The 19638-nt window shown below is 41.7% G+C and overlaps 1 protein-coding gene across 6 annotated transcripts in view; it reads right to left on the bottom strand.

The window, feature by feature from the left end:
* Tpx2 (TPX2 microtubule nucleation factor) overlaps nucleotides 1-19375 on the bottom strand; it is a 44457-nt gene extending 25082 nt beyond the window's left edge. For 2 of the 6 annotated variants that reach the window (XM_031372297.1, XM_031372303.1), the window contains exons 1-4: nucleotides 19242-19375; nucleotides 14337-14452; nucleotides 4724-4897; nucleotides 446-532 (exon numbers count right to left, since the gene is read on the bottom strand). In XM_031372297.1, the coding sequence (XP_031228157.1) occupies nucleotides 446-532; nucleotides 4724-4829 (193 nt within the window). In that variant the 5' untranslated portion in view covers nucleotides 4830-4897; nucleotides 14337-14452; nucleotides 19242-19375. Of the gene's footprint in view, nucleotides 1-445; nucleotides 533-4723; nucleotides 4898-13519; nucleotides 13595-14336; nucleotides 14453-19032; nucleotides 19182-19241 lie in introns of those variants that run through there. The other 4 variants (XM_031372299.1, XM_031372300.1, XM_031372298.1 and 1 more) reach the window with 4 other exon arrangements.
* Between the last annotated feature and the right edge of the window lie 263 nt (nucleotides 19376-19638).

Below are 19638 nucleotides of genomic sequence, written 5' to 3'. Positions count from 1 at the left end.
CCATCTGTATAGCTACAGTGTACTCATACACATAAAATAAATAAAATAAATCTTTAAAAAAAAAAAGAATGTAGTGCTCAGGATAGTACCATAACTCTGGCAGAGCACTTGTTAAGCATGCATGAACTCCTAGACTTAATCCCTAGCACTGGAAAAAAAATTAGCAAATGAATCCTAAAGGCATATTAAAAAGAAAAATAAAGTTAGGTGCTGTGGTGCCTACAGTCTTAGCATGTGAGAGGTAGAGGCAAGAAGATTACAAGTCTGAGGGTAGCCTGAGCTCCACACAGATCTTGTCTCAGGAAAAAGTGTACATTTACCATGAACTGAATTCACACGATTCACGAACAAACCAAAATTCTAGTCTCTGGTGATTCCCTCGGGTTCACAGCTCTAGTCACCGCCAGCTTCCCTCAAGGCTCCTGTCTAAGCTGTTTCTCCTCACCTGCCTTCAACGGTGTGATGCAGCCTTGCTGAACTTTGGCTTTTCTCAAGGAAGTCTTCCCATTGTTCTCCAAGTTGGCCTTCTCATCTGTAAGACAATCAGTATAGAAGCAATCCAGAGAACAGTCATGCATTAAAATGGGAAGAAAAGTCCATTTCCAGCACCATTAGCAAACAGTTCTAGCACTAAAGGAAAGCACTATGCATTCACTATACAACAGGACAGACTGCAAAATCCATCCCCAAAGCATGTGCAACATCCAAGGTCTTACAGAGAAGGAAAGTTGCAGATTCTGTACTGAGTCACTCCTACTTTTGTTAAGATACTGTTAGGGGCACGCCAACATTATCTGGCCTTATCTACCATTCAAATACATCACAGCGCCCTTGAAGCAGCTTTGGCCACCGGGAACTGTACGATTACAAGGGACAGTTTTTATTCACAGAGCGTGGGGTGTGTGAGAGTGGAGCAGAACCAAGTTTTCTGAAGTTTTTATCTTGGGTTCTGCTGTGACTAAAGCTTCTGTGAAAACAACCTGTCCCATCAACAGCACAGTGTGCCAGGCCGCAGGAGTACAGCGAGCCCCTGAATAACTACAGCATGCATGGACACTGATTAGAACCGTGTGGAAACACGTGACCAGTGGAAAGAAAAGAAGAAATATACTACAGTTAAGATGATTTCGTAAGTACAGGATTTTTTCTCTCCCAGACTCTGTATTTAATTTCATTAAAATTGCTATGCTAATATCTCCTTTTGATGGATACTGGGAACATAGAGAAAACTTGTAAAAAGAAATCCTCAGGCAGTCTGGGTGTTAGCTGAGTTGCAGTGCTATAGGCAAGTCCTCCCTAGGACAGCAGACCCTCTTAACTGCCCTTCCTTCAAAAGGGCCCTGTACTGCAGGAACCACTCAATTCCTTCTCTAGAGAATACCAGGCGCCATTTTGGACTCTGTATTGTAAGTGGTAAATGCAGCTACCAATGGTAATTTTTGTTCTTCCTTAATGCCTCTTAATGAGGAAGAGGGAGACAAGAGAAAGGACTGCATGAAGAGGCTTCATCAACAACTCGACTCACTTATCAACTTTATATCAAAATGACAACTACAAGCTGAGAAATGGTGAGATGGCTCAATGGTTAAGCGCACTTGCTGCTCTTGCAGAAAACCCAAGTTCAGTTCATAGCACCCATGTCAGGCAACGCACAAGTACCTGTGGATTTAGGCTCTATGGTCTCAGGCTCCTCACATGGCCTCCATGGGTACTGCAATCATTCACACACAGATATGTACACATAAATTTATTTATGTTTATTTATTTATGTTTAAATATATTGGGGGGAGGGGAATGTCTCTGGTTTTAGGTTTGTACCACACATCACAGAACTCAAATCAGACTGTCTTATCTCTTTGTGGGTTGGGTTGTTAACACCATAATTTCTCTATTTAAAAATTATTTGGGGGTCGGGAGGGGCTGGAGAGATGACTCAGAGGTTAAGAGCACTGACTGCTCTTCCAGAGGTCCTGAGTTCAAATCCTAGCAACCACATGGTGGCTCACAACCATCTGTAATGGAATCCAATGCCCTCTTCTAGTGTATCTGAAGACAGCTACAGTGTATTCATAAACCTAAAATAAACAAATATTATCTTTATAAAATAAATTTAAAAAAGTATTTTGGGAAGGCTGGAGTGATAGGTCAGTGGTTAGGGATATGTAATCCTCTTCAGAAGACATGACCATTGTTAAAACCATATCAAGTTCCAAACAATCCAATACCTCTTGTCTTTGCAGATAAACACAGTAACAAGTACGCATACTCAAAACAGATACCCATGCGTATACATAAACGTTTTAAAATGCACTCAAAAGGCATTTGGTGCTGAGGAAGTGCTCAGGTCAGTGGAGTGCTTGCCTACCGTGCACAAGTATTTAATGCAGTCCTAAACACTGCAGAACTGGGAGTGGTGGTGGACTCCAATAACCTCAGCACTACAAAGATTGAAACAGGATGAAGTTCAAAACCATCCTCAGATACACAGTGAGTTCAAGGCCAACCTGAGATACATGAGTCCCTGCTCAAAAAAAAAAAAAAAGTTAAACTAAATTAAATTAAAAACTGAGCTGAGACTCAATTTCCAGCATGAGGGAGGAAAAGGTTGGGGGCTGGAAATCTTAGGGCCAGATTTGACTCTGTCACCAACAATTAAATAGCCTGAGGCCGAAGAGATTGTGCAAGCCAATACAATCTAATCAGGAGATGGAGTTTAAAGCCAGCCTCAGAAACAGACACAGCAATACCCATCTCAAATGTAAGCAAATATGTAAAAGTAGAGTAGAATACAAGGGCAACATGGGATCTTTATGATTTCAGAGTCATTCAACATCTTTTTATCTTTTCTTTTTTTTCTGAGACAGGGTTTCTCTGTGTAGCCCTGGCTGTCCTGGACTGTGGAGCACTGCTGCCGCACCTTAAAGATGGTGCCCGCCATTCTTCTGCTTTGGAGTAAACAAGTCCTTATTTGACAAGAGGGTTATACCTGCCAGTGGCCTGATCTTTTGTCATGACTCTGTAGCCAATGATAGCACAAGACGTGGTATGGGCTCATGGGCAGTCCTACGAAGGGTATTTAAGCAACACTCACAGACCATTCGGGGGCACACCCTTGAATCTCATGTAACTAACAGCTCCTGAGTAAACTGTTGCTAGAAAGAACTGGTGTGCTAGTCTTTCTTCCCTGCTGGTCAGGGTAATCGGCATGACACACTGGAACTCACTCTGTAGACCAGGCTGGCCTCTAACTCAGAAATCCGCCTGCCTCTACCTCCCAAGTGCTGGGATTAAAGGCGTGTGCCACCACCGCCCAGCTTTTCCTGATATTTCTAGGCTCTAAGTTCATCTGTAAATTTTCTGAACATTGAACCTCCCTCCCAAAAAAAGTTAAACACCTATCAACTGAGTGTGTTACTAACTGTCAATAATCAGAGCCTTGGGGAGCTGGAAGGTGGAAGATTTTTAGTTCCAGGACATCTTGGGCTATGCGCCTCATAAAATAGCCTTATAAAAACATTTTTAGTTAAAAAAAAAGAAAGCAGGAACTAGGATGGCAGTGGGTGATGGGTGGGCAGGCCAGGTGTCAGCCTTAGCAGAACAGACACCTAAGCTGGAATAGAAAAACTAAGGATGGCCCTTTCAACAAACATGACACGAAAAGTTGGGAAGTATAACATAGTTTTTGGAATTATCTTTTTTTTTTCTGTTTCTGTGGAAATGTATTGTAATCATAAATTATTAGGAAAGATGATGTTTCCATTTTATTTTTTAAAAAAAAGGCTCAGGGCAGTGGTAGCACATGCCTTTAATCCCAGCACTCAGAAGGCAGAAGCCAGCCTGATCTACAGAGCAAGTTCCAGGATAGCCAGGGCTATACAGAAAAATCCTGCCTCAAAAGAGAAAGAAAGAGAGAGAGAGAAGCTGCATGGTGGTTTCCACCTATGATGCCAGCCAGCATTCAGAGGCTGAGGCAGGAAGATCACCCACACTATAGGCCAGTCTGGGCTACAGTCTGAAACCTTGTTCCAAAAAACCTAATTTAGGGCTGGAGAGATGGCTCAGCGGTTAAGAGCAATGACTGCTCTTCCAGAGGTCTTGAGTACAATTCTCAGCAACCACATGGTAGCTCACAACCATCTGTAATGGGATCAGATGCCCTCTTCTGAAGTGTCTGAAGACAGCTACAGTGAACTCATATAAATAAAATAAATCTTAAAAAAATAACAACTTAATTTCACATATAAACAGAGACTTCTGTAGTTCAAAAGTAAATTGTTTTTTTCTATTAAAACGTGGGAAAATGTATTGTCTACTTACATTTTTGCAGTCCCATTTTTTAATGTTTAATTTTATTAATTTATTTTTATGTATATGGGTGTCTCGCCCACATATACATCTGTGCACCATGTGCACGCCTGGTGCTGTGGAAGCCTGAAGAAGGTACTGAATCCTCTGAGACTAAAGCCACAGACACCTGAAAGCTGCCATAGTGGGTTTGGGAAGAACGGCCAATACTCCTAACTGCTGAGCCATCTCTCCAGACCTTATGCTCTTGAAATGTCCTCAACAAGCAAGACACTAACCCTTAAAATGGCAGAGAAACAGCAGGCTGGTGTTGCACATCTTTAATGCCTATACTCAGGAGGCACAGTGAGATCAGGTCTTGAAAACAAAACAAAACAAAACAAAAACAAAAACAAACAAAAGAAAAAGTGTCACTTACCAAACCAGGAGTCTATATTTTCAGTATCCTCTTCAGCATCCAAAGATGAAAAATTGATAAAGACGGTGGGGGCATCAAAAGAGTAAGCAGTCGGGACTTGTGACATTGCCTCCACTTAGTGCAGAGGAACAAGCTTTTTCCAGGATCCTAATACTCTCCTCAATAGATTGTCTTCTGAGGAAAGAAATGATTACAAAAAAATGGTTGTATATCAATATTAAGTATTGATTTCTACAAAGTACTTTGGTTTTTACATTTCCAATTTAGAAAATCATCCACGGTCTGGCATGGCAATTGCATGCTTTTAATCTAGTACTTAGTAAACAGAGGCAGGTGGATCTCTGTGAGTTCAAGACCAGCCTGGTCTACATAATAAATTCCAGGTCAGCTAGGACTATATAGTGAGACCCCGTCTCAAAAATCAAAAGCCTACCCAATGAGCTGTTCGTCCTAGAAAGCATCAGGACATACTGCCTGCCATTCCCAGCACTCAGAAGGTACAAACAGGAAAACTCAAGATTCAGAGCAAGACCCCATCTCAGTAAGAAGAAAAGGGACTCTGTATCTTCTAAGGGATGTAGGTACCCATAATATTTGCATAAACGTTATCCTCTCTTGGGATCAGTGGGATGGTCCTGACAACCTTATGTGCCATTCCTGGTATCCATGGGAAAAGAGATTTGACATCTACAAGCAATTTCCAACCTTCATATATGTATGTGTGTCACGGCACATACACACACACACACAAACACAAATAAGGTTTTTTTGGTTTTTGGTTTTTTTTTCAAAACAGGGTTTCTCTGTGTAGCTCTGTCCTGGAACTCACTCTGTAGACCCGGCTGGTCTCGAATTTAGTGATCCCCCTGCCTCTGCCTCCCAACTGCTGGGATTAAAGACATGCACCACCACTATCCAGCTAAAAATATTTTTTTAAACTTTCTTTAAGCTGAGTGTGGTGAAACATGCCTTTAATCAAACAACAGAAGACAGAAACAGGTAAACTCATTGGAGTTTGAGTTCAACATGGTCTACTTACTGAGTTCTAGACCAAGCCAGAGCTATTTAGTGAAACATGCCTCAAAAACAAAACACACACAGACACACACACACATACACACACACACACACACACAAATTTGTCTAAATGCCTGTAAAAATCAATTTTATAAAATTCATGTTCAGTTAAGCCAAAAACGCTTGTATAATAGTATACACATGTAATCCCAGCTCTCAGAAGGTAGAGTCAAAAGGATGGGAGTTTAAGACTAGTCTGAGCTATATTAAGACCCTATATCAAAATACACACACACACACACATACACACACTGAACAAGGTCTGGTAAGTTACACCTAGAATCCCACCACCCAGGAGGCAAAGGCAGGAAGACTTAATCCAAGTTCAAAGCCAGCCTAGTCTACATACACAGCAAGTTCTAAGGCAGGCAGAGCTACATAGTGCGTAAACCAGCATTACAGTCATATAGCTACAATCCCAGCATATTTTGAATCTGCTTCATATATTCTGCAAATACTAAAGTATTTGATAAAAATAAATTTGAGCATATACCATTACTTAAATGATATGTAAAAATTACTTATACCCTATTTTTGGAATTTTTCTCAATATTTTCATTTTAAAAATACTTCAAGCTGGGCAGTGGTGGTACATGCCTTTAATCTTAGCACTTAGGAGGCTCTGTGAGTTTGAAGCCAGCCTGATCTACAGAGTGAGTTCTAGGACAACCAGGACTACATAGAAGAACCCTGTCTCAAATGAAAACAAAAAACTTCAAGAAGAAATCCTTGTAGCCAATAATCTGTACATATTGGTTATTTTCTCTCTAAAATAATTCTAATGATGTAAAAGTGCTGAGTTGGGGGATCTTAATGCATACTGTGGAAATGTTCTCAGAAGGACATCACATCACCAGGGAAGTGTGTCAGCTCCCCAACCCCATGACCAACAACTTTATTCGCTGGCAACTTGCATATTGGATGTCTGAACTACACCACTGTCAACATAGTCTGAGCTCAGTCACCTGACCTTCATTACGGCCCAGTGGTTGGGCCAGCATTTCCTTAGCTTCTCAGTGAACTGAGTGACATGGACAGTACTTCTGGGCTTTAGAGTGTTTCAGAAACAACTGTTTTAACAAACCACAGATTTCTACAATGATGTCATCATACATACTATACATACTATACAACTTCTTCCTCTGAACTCATTATAGCTTTAGCTCTTTATGGCAACATTCTATTTGAGGACTTAGAGTAGAAACTTGTTACTCTCCAATTGGGAGGAACTGTACACATCTGACTTTCTTTTCGTCTTGGTTTTTCAAGACAGGGTTTTTTTCTATATAGCTTTAGCTGTCCTGGAACTATGTTAACTAGACTGGCCTCAAACTCAAAGATCTACCTGCCTCTGCCTCCTGAGTGTTGGGATTAAGGGAGTATGCTACTATGCCTGGATGGTAACATCTGATTTTTGCAGCTTATAGATAATGATTAACAAACTAAGGTTTAGGGGGCTGGAGAGATAGCTCAGTGGTTAAGAGCACTGACTGCTCTTTCAGAGGTCCTGAGTTCAAATCCCAACTACTATATGGTATCTTCAACCATCTGTTTGAGATCTGATGCCCTCTGCTTGTGTGTCTGAAGACAGACAACTACAGTGTACTTATATAATAAATAAATAAATCTTTAAAAAAAAACAAAACAAAACAAAAGCCTAAGGTTTACCAAAAACCACGTAACAATAAAAACAAACATAGGAACAAAAATAACTACCAGAGATGCCAAGTTGTATTAAGTACTAACTCTCTATTAACTCTAATGTCCATCTGCAACCTTGTAAAGCATCAGTTACTGTCCTCATCCTAGAGGAGAAAGCTAAAGACCAGAGATTACATAACAGTTCAATATCTAGCTGTGTAGAGCTGTCTCCTAGAGCACACCCTGACACGCCTCAGGTCTCCATTTGTGTACAGGGCAGCAGGGCACTTGCTCTGCAGTCTCTGGACCTGGAGAAGGCTCTCGTTACACCATCCTAACTTTCACTCTATTCCATTTCTATCCATTACTCACAGGTTGTTGGGGTCCCTCAGCTGCAAGACATCAGAGCTAGCCACTGCAGACTCAACTCATGCCTTCTGTGCCTGAACCAAAGACTCACTACTATGAGTTCCACCTTCGAGGATTACAGAGGAAGCTCCGCCTGCTGGCTGGCATGTATACAGCCTGAGGACATCTGTTGTTGACCTCCTCCCTCACTGTGGACTGCGCCTCCAGCCATTCCCCGGGAGTCAGACCTGCGGGATGCCGAGCCTCCACTTTCAGCCCAGCAGCCAGCTTCCCTTTCAGACTCTTCCTGACTCCTCCCGAATTCCTTATGTTATTCAAGTGTCATTGTAACCAAGAGATTCAGTTATGCTCTCTTATATATAAATGCTGAACCCCCAAAGTAAAGGAGAGCCTTGATTGGAAACCCTCAACTTGGCTCCAGTGTCCTTTTGTTCTCGAACTCTGTGTTTCAGGTCTCCTTTCTCCCTTCGGTTGAGGCAGAACCCGGTTAGGGAAACTGCGGGTCAGTTTCAACAGGTTTCTTATTTTGTTTATTTGTTTATCTTGGGTTTTTGTTTTCTTTTGTTTTTGGCTTTTTTTTGCTGCTGAGTTATTATTTGTTCTTTTGTTTGTTTTTGTCCTTGTATTTTGTTTTGTTTTTAAGACAGGATCTCACTATTTCATCCTGTGTAGCCCTGGCTCGCCTGGAACTTGATATCTACAACAAGCTGCCCTCAAAAACTTAGTCATTTAGCCTCTGCCTCCAGAGTGCTGGGATTAAAGGTATGAAACAGGACACCCAGCTTTTTTGTTGTTGTTGCTGGTGGGGGTAGCAGTAAAGACAGGGACTTACATAGCACAGATTGGCCTAGAACTTGTTATGTAGTCACATACACACACACTACATACATACATACATATAAATTCATACCATATAAATAACACACGCAAAGCTTTAAAAAAGGACAATTAGTGAAGGATTTCTCTGGTAATAGTTAAAAGTCTCTGCTTGGAAAAAAAAAAAGAATATTTTTCTCTTCTTTTGAACAACTGTGCTGGAAGACATGGGAAAATCTTGGATTCCCATGATCTCAATAGCTAACTGAGGTCACTGGAAACACTTCCTAGCCAGGACTATAATGAAGACAAGCAGAGCTGGGGAGGAAGAGGCAGGAACATAACACACCCCAACCACACAAAGCCCTCTTAAAAAACGACGACTCCAGCCATTCCCTGGAGAAGCTGGCCATCTCCCTAAGATGTGCACTCTTTTTTTTTTCTTTTTTGGTTTTTTTCAAGACAGGGTTTCTCTGTATAGTCCTGGCTGTCCTGGAACTCACTCTGTAGACCAGGCTGGCCTCGAACTCAGAAATTTGCTTGCCTCTGCCTCCCAAGTGCTGGGATTGAAGGCGTGCGCCACCACCGCCCGGCTCTCTCTCTCTCTCTTTTTTTTTTTCTTGCACAGTGTAGGTTTTTTGCTCGTACCATATGTGTGCCTGGTGCCTGCAGAGGTCAGAAGAGGGTGTCAGATGGCCTGGGACTGGAGTTACAGGTGGTTATGAAGTACCATGTGGGTGTTGAGATTTAAACCTGGGTCCTCTGTAAAAGCAGCAACCATTTTTAACCACCGAGCCATCTCTTCAGCCCAATGGCCTATTTTTTAAATGCTTCTTTTAAGCTTATTTTTACCTAGAGTGGCCAACTCAGAGGCCACCCTGCCACTCTAGCTGAGCATGATGGCTCATACCTGTAATCCCAGCACTTGAGAACCACAAGAGGACTGACTCAAATTTGAAGTCATCCTGGGCCTATATACATGAGATCCAGGCTACCCTGGGCTACAAAGTGAGACTTTGTCTCAACAAAGAAAAACATAAGAATGATAAAAACACCCTGTCTCTCCTCAAAGTGGACTCAAATTAACAAATATGAATCAGTTATCCCTTGAGAACTCTCATCCTCTTTTTAAAGGCTGACAAGGCATATGAAGATAACCAAAAGTAGGGCTGGGGTCTAAGCTTGGTAAGAAAGTCAACCGGGGGAGTGGGCTGGGGGCAGGGACCAGGACACAGAGCAAAGTAGCTGCTAAATCAAGACAGTTTCATAACACTGCCTCACCATAAATATTAGGCTGACAAAATAGCAAAATTAAATAAGGCCTGCTGGGGCCTAGTTGGATACCGCACAGGTCAAAGCTAAAGGCAGCTGTTTAAATGAGAGCCCCACAAATGGTGGGAACTAGATCCTTCCTGCAACCCTTAATCAAGATTGAATTTCTGTCAACAGGACTCACTGAAAGGGAAAAAAGGCAGATACGTCAACCACATTCCCTTAAACAAATCAAGCTGCCAAGCAAGAGAATTAGCTTCATATTTCAAAATTATCTGAAATTGCCACAGTACAGATTCCTGAAAAACTACAAATATTCTCAGGAGAAAAATAGTGTTAATGGGCTTGATGGCACTTTAATCCCAGCACTAGAAAACAAACACAAGTGGATCTGAGTTCAAGGCCAGCCTTGACAATATAGCAAATTCCAGGTCAGCAAGGGCTACAGTGAGTTTCTGCCTCAACAAAATAAGAAAATGAAAATTAATAAAAAGAAAAAAAAACAGCTTTTAATAAAAATAGGCTTTTTGTCTTCCTCAGTGATGCAAATATAAGCCAGATCAGACCAGATGAAAAGTAGAAAAAGGCAACTTTATCAGGAGGCAGCTCTTGGGTAGGTTCACCTAATCTTACAATGGAAGTGACATATCCAGGATAAAGCGAGGGGGTTTTATACAGTTGAAGGGAGGAGTGATGATGTGTCAGCTAGGAGTTGAGATGGTGTCCATACATGGTCAAAAACTGAGCCCTTGGGCGGGCACTCTTGGTACAGAAACTTCTGAGGGCAGGGTTGGGAGAAGGAGGGCAGCCAGGCGGTTTCCAGCTTGTGCTAGGGGATGAGCAGATTCTAGCCTCACAAAATAATCCTACAGAAAATCTGAGGGGGGAAAGGGCTGAAGAGATGGCTCAGTGGTTAAGAGTACTCTCTGCTCTTTCAGATCAGGAGTTTGATTCCCAGCATCCACATGGTGGCTCATCTGTAACTCTAGTTCCTGGGAATCTGTTGCCTCCTTCAGATTTATAGGCACCTAGCATGCACATGGTACACATACATAACATGCAGGCAAAAGTATCTATGCAAAATAAAATTAAGTAGAAATATCCTTTAAATAAGAAAGCCTACCCAGTATGCTATGCATAAATCAGTTGCTACATATGAATTAGTCCTTTATAAAATTGTGTATTAAAACCACCTATCATATCATATAGTCCATCTAATTCCCAAAATAAACACTGAAATGATTTACGTATGTGTAATCCTTTTCCTTAAGAAACAGACAATTAGTACACACAGTGGGACTGATTGCTCTGGCAGCGTGTGTATAGTGGAGGATTGCAAATTTGATCATCAATGGGAGGAGAGGACCTCAGCCCTGTGAAGGTTCTGTGCCCCAGTGTGGGGGAATGCCAGGGCCTATAAGCAGGAGAGGGTGGGGTGGCAGGCAGGGGGAGTGGGGAGGCAGCTGGGGTTTGTTTTTGTTGTTTTCGTTTGTTTCTTTGTTTTTTAGAGGGGAAACTGGGAAGGGAGAAATTTACATGTAAATAAAGAAAATATCTAATAAAAAAAAAAAAAAGAAACAGACAATTGAGGCGTATAGAGGTGGTGCACACCTTTAATCCCAGCACTAGAGAGGCAGAGGCAGGAAGATCTCTAAGTTTGAGGCCAGACTGGTCTACAGAATGAGTTCCTAGATAGCCCCTGTCTGAGAAAAAATAAATAAATAAAAATGACTAATTTTTTCTGATGAAGAAACAGGTGAAAGGGGAAGAAAATTGGAGACAAATACACATGAGGAAGATTGCAAAAGCAATGTAACTTTTTCTACATTCATCTGAAATTTACCTCTTGTCACCTCTTGTCTCTCTTCACTCACCCTCCAACCAAAAATAACTAGCCCTGACAAGCTCTATAAATCAAAAGGTGCAGGTTCAGAAGGGGTGGGGAAGCTGCACAGAGCACATTCTAAGCAGGCCTGAAACTGCAGGCTAACACTCCTAGCAAAGCAGTCAGCCAGTGAGAGAAGCCCCACAGCTCCCAGGTCTGTGAAACAGAGAGGAAGCTCTTAGCTAATCCAGTAGTAATCAGAGAGTGAAAAGAAGTCAAGGCTTCATTGGTTGCAGTCAGTTAGACTAATCTCATCCAGGCAAGGCCATTTTCTCATAAACATTCTCTCCCACCTTCACTGGGTAAGTGATCTCACTACATAACACATATTTTCACTTGCCCAAAGTGAAAACATCTTCCTTTTTACCTTGTAAATAAGGAATTAGAAAGAGTCAACAAATGGCAACATATCCTGCATCTAGTTTTGACTATAAATCAAACTTACAAACTAAAGGTGAAGAAAGTTTAATGGACTTGGCTTCCACATTTGCTAACTTCTATGTTGAAATCAGATCTGTTTACAGAAACAGATCTATGAAGCTTCCAAAATTAAGCCAGTTTAAAATCCAAATACAATCCCTCACCACCCAACACTCAGAAGCCAGCACAGGGCACACTAGATACTTGTTCTAATTCGCCACTGTCCAGAACGCCAATGAATGTGTTCTCATTTCCTCCTCAAGTTTACCATTCTAGACAGGCATGGTGTCATTATGAATGGAATCCCAGCACTTGGGAGGCAGAGGCAGGCAGACTTCTGAGTTCAAGGCCAGCTTGGTCTACAGAGTGAGTTCCAGAATAGCCAGGGCTACACAGAGAAACCCTGTCTCAAAAAAAGAAGAAGAAGAAGAAGAAGAAGAAGAACTATGGTCAGACCTGAGTTCAATCCCTGTCTATGGTAGAAGGAGAACTAATTCCTAAAATTATTCTCTGGCTTCTACACACATCACCGTACTCATGTCCCGGCATACAGACACAGACAGATACACTCCAAAAACCTTGTAAGTGTCATACTGTACTGAGTTTGTTTGTCTTGAGACAGGGTCTATCTATGTTGCCCTGGCTGTTCTGGAAATCTCTATTAAGACCAAGCTGGCCTTGAACTTACAGAGATCTGCCTGCCTCTGTCTTTTCCAAGTGCTGAAATTAAAGGTGTGACCAACACATCTGTCTTGTATTTGTTTATTTGTGTGGTCATATTAACAAAACACATTCACTCAGGGCTTCATTCCCTCCCCACACCTCCCTTGACATATCTCTGAGGCAGAATCACACGTTGCCCAATCTGTTGCTGACAACAACTTTCAACTCCTAATGCTTCTGCCACCTAAGTGCTGGGACTATAGGATGTACCACTATGCCTAGCTTGCTCTTAGTTCTTGTTTTATTGTGGTTTTTTGAGACAGGATCTCAAAAAAATAAAGGCCTTGAAGTGAATATATGGGCAAAGCTAGCCTGAACAACTGATTCTCTTGCCTCAACCTCCTAAGTCTGTGATTACAGGTCTGAGATTACTCCACCCCCATACCTAGCTAAAGTATCATTTTTTTTTACTTGAAATATGGATTTAGACAAAAACCTCTGTCAATCAAGCTAAGCATGGTGACACAGACCTGTAACTAACTGCTCAGGGAGTGAAAACAGGAGGATTGCTGGTTCAAAGTCAGCCTAGTGATAGTGTGAGACCCTGAGTCAACACAGAAAGTATAAAAAGGGCCAGGTGTAGTAGTACTCACCCTTAATCCCTGAGCTCCGGAGGCAGGCAGAGCTCTGCCAGTTCCAAGCCAGCCAGAGCTATATAGTGAGACACTCTATCAAAACACAAAAAGAAGTTCCAAAGGGACCTAAGTTGAGTCAATAATTAAGAATATGAGCTTCTCTTTCAGAGGACCTGGGTAGGGTTCCCAGGACCCAGATGGTGGTTCTCAACTGTCTGCAACTGCAGTTCCAAGGGAGCCAACATCACGTACTCCACAGGTACCAGACAGGCAAGTGATACAGATACACATACAGGCAAAATACTATATACATAAAATAAGAGTAAAAATATGTACAAAATAAAATAATAATAAAAATTAAGAGTACAAAAAAGGGGGCTGGAGAGATGGCTCAGTGATTAAGAGCACTAATAGCTCTTCCAAAGGTCATGAGTTCAAATCCTAGCAACCACATGGTGGCTCACAACCATCTGTAATGAGATCTGATGCCCTCTTCTGGGGTGTCTGAAGACAGCTACAGTGCACTTACATATAATAAATAAATGGGCCGGAGCGAGTGGGACTGGGGGAAGTACAAAAAGGATTAAGACTAGCTCAGTGGTAGGATTTGTGAAATTTTGGCTTCAATCCAACACAACAGCACAAGGCAGCCATAATTTCTCTAAAAAGTTTGATAATGGGTGGTTTTACTTTTTCTTTTCCAAGTTTAAGGAATTTTCTTTCTAAGATATGTATTAGCTTAAAAAGACACATTTTAATTAATTTAAACATTTATGAAGCTGATATGCTAATGTTTCTCTTAATCCTTTGAGCATAACTCATCATGGATACACACCTGGCCTAATTTGTCTCGAGTCCACCTCTTACAAGCCTCAAGGCCACAATAATGTTCCCGAGTCTCTTGAATCCTTGCAGCCTGGCAGACACTTCTCGTGAAGAACCTAGAAGCAGCTGAAAGGTATTTTAAAAGGTTAAGAATAAACTTAAAAATTTTTGTGTATGGTTAAGCAGTAGCGGTGGTGCATGCCTTTAATCCCAGCACTTGGGAGGCAGAGGCAGGTGGGTCTGTATGATTTCAAGCCTCAACAGAGCAAATTCCAGGATAGTCAGAGCTACACAGAGAAACTGTCTGGAAAAACAAGAAAAGAAACAAAGAACTCAATCAGGCATCAACTCATGTATGGCTGCTATGCCAGATGTGGTATCATTTGAGCAGATTAACACGTCTTCTGGTACATGATATGCAGCTATTGATCTAGCAAATGCCTTTTTCTCAGTACCTATCCATAAGGACCACCAGAAGCAATTTGCTTTCAGCTGACAATGTCAGCACTATACCTTTACAGTTTTACCTCAAGGGTATAGTAAGTCTGTAGGCTTATGTTATAACAAATAACAACTGTCACTCTGTTACACAAAATATCACATTTGTCCACTATATTGACAACAATATGCTGACTGGACTGAGTATGCAAGAAGTAGCAACTACTTTAGACTTGTTGGTAATATGTGTACATCAGAGGATGGGAAATAAATACAACCAAATTTAAGGGCCTTCTACCTCAGTGAAATTCTTAGGAGTCTCCCATAGCCAAAATCCATGGGTCTAGGAATCAAGGCATTGAAAAGGGAATCATTCCACACACTATCATCGCTAGTAACCCACTAGGAAAATTCTTGTTTCCTGTTCTTGACCCTAAATTCTGCTGGCCTAGAAGCTTTTGGTTCCAGAGTGTGTAACATTCCTGCCAGGAGGCATAACAAACATCTAATTGAACTAGAAGTTCAGACTTACCCCTAGCCACTTTGGGTTTTTGATGCCCTTAAGCCAACAGAAAAAGAAAGTAATAACAGTGTTAGGAGGGGTGATTGATCCAGATTAGCAACAGAAAATTGGATTGCTTCTCCACAGAGGAGGTAAGAAAGATTAGGTCTGCAGTACAGGAGATCCTTTAGGGGCATCTCTTGGTGCTACCATGTTCTGTGACTGAAGCCTACAGAGAATTACAACACTCTAATCCAGGCAGGATGACAAAGGCATATATAGAAGAAATATAGTATAGGTTGTAGAGGAAGGTAGTTATAAACATCTGCTAAGGTGGCTAGAGAGATGGCTCAGCAGTTAAGAACAGTGACTGCTCTTCCAGAGGTCCTGAGTTCAATTCCCAGCAACCACATGGTGGCTCACAACCATCTGTAAAGGTGCCCTTCTCCTGGTGTGTCTGAAGACAGCAACAGTATACTCATATACATAAAATAAATACATACCAGCTAAGGTATGTATTTATACCTAAGCTAAGGCTATGTGACCAGTTGCAGAAATGAGGATTAAAATTCACATGAGTGTTCCTGTCATATTTTGTTAAGAATGTGTTTACAGAGATTTGTGTTCTTTCCTTGATTTTTTTTTTTTTTTTTTTTTTTTTTGAGACAGGGTTTCTCTGTGTAGCCCTGGCTGTCCTGGAACTCACTCTGTAGACCAGGCTGGCCTGGAACTCAGAAATCCGCCTGCCTTTGCCTCCCAAGTGCTGGGATTAAGGTGTGTGCTGTTCCTTCTGTTAACAGCCTATATAAAGGGCATGGAAGAAAGCTTGCTCTCTTTGCCTGCTTGCTCTCAATGGCAAGTCCATTCCTTCTCTGGCATTAGAGCCCAGCTGATGCATCCAGCCACGAGGACTGAATGATTACTGGATCCTTGGACCTTCCATTGGTAGACAACCATTACTTGACTGGCTGGACCACAGCCTGTAAGTCTTTTTAATAAATCCAATATATATATGTGTATATATGTGTGTGTGTGTGTGTGTGTGTGTGTGTGTATGTGTATGGACACACACACACACACACACACACACACACACACACACACGGAATATTCTGTTCCTCTAGAGAACCTGACTAACAACACTTTTCTATTAATGTTTAGTTCCATCTTTTTCTCATACAGGATCTTGGGCTGCTAATTTACATGTTTCTGTCTCAAATACAAATCTATTTTATATAACTCAGGCTAGTCAATCACACCATTATCAGTTCTCCTTCCTAACTGCTACCATGGCAAAAACAAAAACAAACAAACAAACAAACAAACAAACAAAAAACACCACCTTTGTGAAAGGATACATAAATTCTCCTCTCTGTTCTTCTCCCAAAAGTTAAAAAAAGGGGCTGGTGAGATGGCTCAGCAGGTAAGAGCACCAACTGCTCTTTCAAAGGTCGTGAGTTCAGGTCCCAGCAACCACATGGTGGCTCACAACCATCTGTAATGACATCTGATGCTCTCTTCTAGTGGTCTGAAGACAGCTACAGTGTACTCATTTATAATAATAAATGAAACTTAAAAAAAAAAGTTAAAAAAATTTTTTTTGAAAAGGGCAGAAGCTGGGTATACAGACTCATACTGTAGAGAACAGACCCAAGAAAAGCTAAAGGATAAAAATATAAAGGGAATGTAGAACTCAGTCTCTCCTCATACGGGAACAAGAAACAAAGGACTTTTCCACATAACTTAGACCAAACTTAATTGGACCTGCAAGGTAATCTGAGGAGAATTTGGTTCTAATGAGCATATTCGCATAAACCTGGCCAAAGGAATGTTCTTATCTGCATACTAGAAAACTTCAAATTACTATGATCTAGTTTTTCACACTTGCATTTTGCTGCCAACTTAGACAGGGCCTTCCTAGACAGTCAATTCAACATACATGCAGCCTGGTTGTTCTTGTCCCTGTCTAGCCAAACCCTGCTTTCTGAAAAATAAATTTCAACCTGCTTTCAGTTTGTATCCCAGACACTTCAAAACTTCAATCTTCCCCCTTTTAAGCCTCATCCATCTCCACTTCTAAACTACCAGAATACTAGTAAACCAAAAACAATGCATTTATCTCCATAATAACAACTTACACAGATTCTGTCTTACACATAGAGATGGGTAGAGCTCTTGCTGAGTATACACAAAGCCCTGGGCTTGATCTCTAGCACTGGGTATGATGATGCACACCCATAAACCCAGCACTCTGGCAGTGAAGGAAAAAGGACAAGGAGTTCAAGAACAGCCTATGCAGGCTGGAGAGATGCCCAGTGGTGAGGAACAAGGAAGAACCCAGGTTCAATTCTCAGTACCCACATGGCAGTTCTCAACTGCCTGGAACTCCAGCTCCAGGGAATCCAACACCTTCATGCAGACATATATGTAGGCAAAACACATAAAATACATAAACTATAAAAAAGAACAGCCTTTCTTTCAGGCCCATGTGGGCTACACAAGACTCAACAGTAATCATTCTCTCTCTCTCTCTCTCTCTCTCTCTCTCTCTCTCTCTCTCTCTCTCTCTCTCTCTCACACACACACACACACACACACACACACACAAAACAGACAAAGTATTTCAGGTACCCCCTCTACCATAAGCTAGATATTAGGTTCAAACCCCAATACCACACACACACACACACACACACACAAAGAATTAACCATTTTGACTTCAAGCATACCAGAAAAACCTTGAATACATTATGTATCTGTATACATACAGAATCTAAAACCAACTAACATAAGCACATAATATACTCTTGAAAGTCAATCCAATTAGCTGTAGACCACAATAATTTTTTGAACTAAAAATGACATCATGACACTACTGAAGAGACACAAACCAACCAAGAGAAAACAGTATGATCTGAGGCAACTTGACAGGTGTTAAAATACACTGAGTCCACACACAAGGATATTCTTAATAACTAGGTGGGGTGACACACACCTTTAATCCCAGACCTGAGAGGCAGAGGCAGGTAGATCTCTGTGAGTTTGATGTCAGCCTGGTCAACATAGTGAGTTCCAGGACAGCCAGGGATATGTAAAGGAACCCTGTCTCAAAACAACAGCAAAGCCAACATTTTTACTATATTACCAAATAGTTCTTTAATTTTTTCTTAAGATGAGAAAAGGGCAAGTAAAGGCAAAGCATAGAAGATACAAGGTAAGGATAAGGCAGAAATACATACATACATACATACATACATGCATGCATGCACACATACATAAAGAGGAAATAGTTCTGTGGGAGTCCTTGCTACTATCGAGAAAATTGTGTGTGATTACGAATCACGAAAATAGGGTGTTAGCCCAACCCACAATACTACATGATCTGGGCCACATCTTCCCTTCCCCTCCAATCTATAAATGTCCCAAGAAAGGAAGATAAGAAGGCAGAAACACCTAGTGACTCGATACAAAGAGAGCGGGCAATAAGGATAATATAAAATGAATCTTATATTCCAAGCAGAAGACAATCAAAATGGCATTAAACTCTACTTCAATTGTGTTGGCACGACACCAAATTTATTTTGCTATTCCAGACAAATACAGTTGGTGGTAATCACATCTCTTTTTCTCCACCAAAGCTCTTTAATGGCAGGGCTATTTCCACCCACTGGGCCTCGACTTCCTTCCCTAAAATAATGCTGGGAACGCTTAATGAATAAGCTTGGTGAGGAAATTGGAGAGCAGTGCTTACACCAACAGTCGTTACCGTCTAGCGGCTGACATCCTGGAGCAGCCTCTGCTCTGGGCTTCCCAGGAATACGGACGCCGATTCGGAGACCTCGCCCCGAAGTCCCGTCACCAGCGTCCGAAGCCCGCGCGCTGTCTAGGCTGTCCGGGCCCGCCCCAGCCGAGGACTCCCCTCTCCCTTCAGAAACCTGGAGAAATGGCCCCCGGTGTACTGCTGCTTCCCCTCACCTTCACGCCACTTTCCTGGCTTCAGTTTGCACCAATTCTAAAAGTCCAGCGCCTCACGACCGCGCAGGGACTCGACGCGTACGGTTGAAAATTTGAACTCAGACACCCGGTCGAATGCACCAATCAGAGAGCCGGAAGCCAGCAAACCCTGCCCTCTGACTGGCCTCTGAAAATTCAGCGGCGCCGGAAGTTAGGAGGCGTGACACGATGACAACTGGCCTGAACGCCTTCAGGGAAATGTAGTCTCTTGCACACTCGACTACAAAACCCAGAATCCTCTTCTCCTATTTGTTTTTTGGGTTTTTTTTGTTTGTTTGTTTGTTTTTGGTTTTTTTTTTGTTTTTTGTTTTGTCTAGGGATTGAGGTTGATCTAGGGTTGTGAGGTTTTATTTGTTTT

The sequence above is a fragment of the Mastomys coucha genome, unplaced genomic scaffold, assembly GCF_008632895.1.
Source record: "Mastomys coucha isolate ucsf_1 unplaced genomic scaffold, UCSF_Mcou_1 pScaffold15, whole genome shotgun sequence".
NCBI lineage: Eukaryota > Metazoa > Chordata > Mammalia > Rodentia > Muridae > Mastomys > Mastomys coucha.
Note: the sequence above shows the minus strand (reverse complement) of the source record. Positions and strands in the feature narration are given on the sequence as shown.